The following is a 3,867-nucleotide window of genomic DNA, read 5'->3' as shown; positions in this document are numbered from 1 at the left end:
CCCCATTTGCGACCTGCCCCGCGGATACTAAGCCCGTCAGCAATATCCCAAAGTGCCCGCTGCAGCTCATGTTCACTATACTGCTTCATCTTATAGTAAAAAAGATATCCTCAAAAAATGGCGTTGTTTGGGGTAGAATAGAAGATGTTGTGATAGTTAGAAAAGAGGAGTAGGTTTTATGGTGACGCGTTGTTGGGCTGCGTGGTATGCGGGGTTGCGTGGGAAGCAGGGTGGTTGAGTTACCTCGCAGACCAACATTCCACAAAGCCACCAAGCCATCCGCTCATAATCTCCTTCCTCTTTTCCAATAATCACGTGTCGAGATGAGGCGCAACTCAGACGACAGGGACTCAGCTCCCATGGACCTCCATGTTCCTATCTCAGAAGAGAAAGACGTCGAGATCATCTACACACATAACATTGGTGTCGACGAACTGGACTCTGAAAAGGGCTTGCAGACATCAGCCGCTATGTCATCAGAATCCATACACACCGACGATGAGTCCAGCAGCGTGAGCAGCGGTCCCGAAAAATCGGGCATGTCCAAAGTTCGCAGCATTGCCCTCGTCACGACAGTCAGCGGCGCGAGCTTCATGAACGTGAGTGCATCGCACCATATCCTTCTCCGATTCGTCTCTGACCTGTATCCTCAGACACTTTCAGTCCAAGCCGTGGTCATCATCCTCCCCACTATTGGCCGTGACATCGGAATCCCAGAATCACGCCTGCAATGGATCGTATCGGCTTATTCTCTCACCTTCGGCTGCTTTCTCCTCCTCTGGGGCCGTATTGCAGACATTTACGACAAGCGCATTATCTTCATTGCCGGCACCGCTTGGCTCTCCATCATGACCCTCGCCAACCCCTTCATTCCCAACGAGATCGCCTTCAACCTATTCCGCGGCCTGCAAGGCCTCGGCGCTGCTGCAAACGTACCAACAGCCATCGGCATCTTGGGCACAACATTCCCTCCCGGCAAGACAAAGACCTATGCATTTGTTGCCTACGGAGCAGGCGTGCCTCTTGGAAGCGTCTTTGGCACCCTTCTGTCAGGTTTCATCGCGCAATACGCCAGCTGGAAGTGGGTGTTTGGCGTCATGGCTCTCCTTGCCGGCCTCGTTGCTATCGCTGGTTGCTTCTTCATCCCACCAGTAGTACCAACACCTAGCGAGAAGGGTGTAAGCGCCAGGAAGTCCGTTGACTGGATCGGAGGAGGCCTGATCACTGTTGGCCTCCTCGCGCTGATGCTAGCTCTCACGGAGGGCAATGTGGTCGGCTGGACGACTCCATGGATCTCCATCTTAATCGTCGTCTCCTTTATCATCATTGCCGTCTTCTGGATCTGGCAACGCCACCTCGAGTTCAACACCAAACGCCTCCCGCTCATGAAGACCTCCATCTTCCACAGCGGAAAATTTTGCGCTGCCCTCGCCATTATGGGTCTTTTCTTTGCCTCCTTCAACAACTTTCTCATTTTCGCAACGTACTTCTACCAGGACTATCAAGCCAAGTCCATCCTCACCACGACACTTTATTTCCTACCCACCGGCATTGGTGGCATCTTAGTTGCTTGGGCCGCTGCTTTCCTGATCTCCCGCGTGCCCACATACCTCCTCCTGGTCTGTGGCAATGTCTCGGTCTCCATCGCATGCCTCCTCTTTGCGACACCAATCCCAACAAGTACGTCTTACTTCGCCTATGGCCTGCCCGCCATGGTCCTGTCGGTTATCGGCGCAGACATGGCGTGGCCTACTTTGATATTGTTTGTATCCAAGGCCCTGCCCCAGGAGGACCAAGCTCTTGGCGGCGCCCTCGTCAACTCTGTGGGGCAGGTCGGCCGATCCATCGGCTTGGCAATTTCCACGGCCGTTCAGACTGCCATCATGGCCAACGCCAGGGGTTTGCCGGTTGAGAACGCCGGCCCAGTGAAGGAGTGGGACCAGCCTTCATTGGACGGTCTTCGGGCAGCCAACTGGATGAACTTTGCCCTTGGTCTCACTTCCCTTACTATTGTTGTGTTATTCTTTCGCGGCTCAGAGATTGTGGGGAGAGCCGAGCCGGCGCCGAGTAAAGAGTCGCCTGCCGATGGAGCGGTCATAAACAGTATCGAAATCGATATCGAGAAAAGTTAGATTTCCTATGTCTCAATACAAAAGTTCTGATTTTCCTGTTCACCATCCCGACTCATCCACGTTGTCTCATTTTGGTGAACATGACCTATGGCGAAACGAGATGATTCCAGCCGGTTGCGGCACAGCTGAGTGTAGTGGGGGCGATCTCATTCTTTGAAGTGTTAATTGCCGCATTCCAGAGACAAGCCAGCAAAGTAAAAACGTATCAGAGAGTCACAACATTTGTACAGTGATCTCCCATAGCTCCACCCGGAACAATTCGGCCGCACAATGAGCGCACTATGAGATTGACTCCCCTCGGTGATCGCTTCATGCTTGCGATCAACTTACCCGTTTTTAGCTCTGCTGTTCCGTTCCAACACCCAATCCTTGCTTCTTGACTCTGCAGCGCCATACAGATGTTTGCTTCAGATCCTTAGGCTCGAAGAACACCCCAGTCTTACCTCCCTTGACCGCATTATGCACGAAGCAAACATTGATAATGTGCAGATCAAGACCCCCGCAAAAAAGTAAGACTTGAATTTCCAGAGGCTGGCGAGCAATAACAAGCGCTACACAATCGAACCTGCATTTTGACGCAGGGGTTGCAGAGTTGTCCGCTTTGGGTACAATTTCCGTTTCTGCATGCTATCCATAGCTTCAGATGCTTCCCATATTAATGTTTGCCTCTCTTGTGCCTCACATACGTTAGTTAGGTTGGCTTACTATACTCACCGTAACTTTGGGTTGAGAAGTTGACTGGTCACTGGCGTTGCGGCTTGCCATAACCAGCGAGTGGACAATGTTGCACAAGTATTGGAGATCGTATCTCAACCATCGACATTAGTTGTTTGGCGCGAGATAGGGGAGCATTTTGTTATGTTCCGGCTTGAATGTCCGGTCGCTAAAACACTATACTAGAACAGCCCACTGGTCAACACAACAGCTCCTTCCCTGGCATTCTTCACAAACGGCGTCGACATGACTGGCTAAGCTCATCTAGGTTAGATCGCATTAACTTCCTAGAATCTCATTAGACATGGTTTCATGTCATTCATTGCCGAGCTTCGAACCTCATGTTTTTGGTGTTGACAATGCATTTTTTCAATCGTGTGTCATTAATAGAATTCCCCTCTCTAAATCTTTCCTCGACGCAGCCCTGTATAAGTTATTTTTCCTTTGTTGTCTCTCCTATAAAGTCACAACCTCCCAAAAAGGTATTTACAGATGAGTTTACCAACTCCAAGTGATGAATAAGTCTACCAAGGACCATACAAAGCTTCTCAAGTGCACTGTAAGGGGTATGAAGTGGTGAAATTCTCCTTCCGCGTACCGAAAATCATTTGTCACAGTGAACTCCCGACCTCTACTGTACAAAATACTTTAAACATACATCGGACCTGGCTAGCGGCCTACTTAGCCTTCTACAATAGTTGATGATTAAAAGCAATTCTAACGCGGTTCCCTAGGAGGTCTAAGTGAGAGTTGGTCAGTGCATCCAGAATAAAGAAATTTAAATTGAACCCCGAGCCTTCTAGCCATATTGCGGTCAGAGACGTGTATCAAAGCTTTGCAATATCCTCCTCAATCCTCGCCCAGGCCAAAGGTAATAGTAGCCCGGTTAGCCAATAGTTTTCACCGTAATCCTTTCCCAGCACCACCACTACGTTCCTAGACGCCGCATTCTGTTTTATCGAATCTGCGTGATGGTATGTGATACTCCCGGGTGGGCTGGTTCTCGACACGGACGTAGTGG

The 3,867-nt window shown here is 50.3% G+C and overlaps 1 protein-coding gene across 1 annotated transcript; it reads left to right on the top strand.

Annotated features, from left to right (window-relative positions):
- Positions 1-323: 323 nt before the first annotated feature.
- Positions 324-2,132, top strand: ColSpa_08457 (drug resistance protein YOR378W; the record flags this gene model as incomplete). Its single annotated transcript, XM_049274669.1, has 1 exon — positions 324-2,132. The coding sequence occupies one exon, from the start codon at positions 324-326 to the stop codon at positions 2,130-2,132; it is 1,809 nt and encodes a 602-aa protein (XP_049130626.1).
- Between the last annotated feature and the right edge of the window lie 1,735 nt (positions 2,133-3,867).

Source organism: Colletotrichum spaethianum, assembly GCF_022836535.1.
Source record: "Colletotrichum spaethianum MAFF 239500 DNA, contig22, whole genome shotgun sequence".
Taxonomy (NCBI): Eukaryota; Fungi; Ascomycota; class Sordariomycetes; order Glomerellales; family Glomerellaceae; genus Colletotrichum; species Colletotrichum spaethianum.
This window is presented reverse-complemented; position numbering and strand designations above follow the sequence as displayed.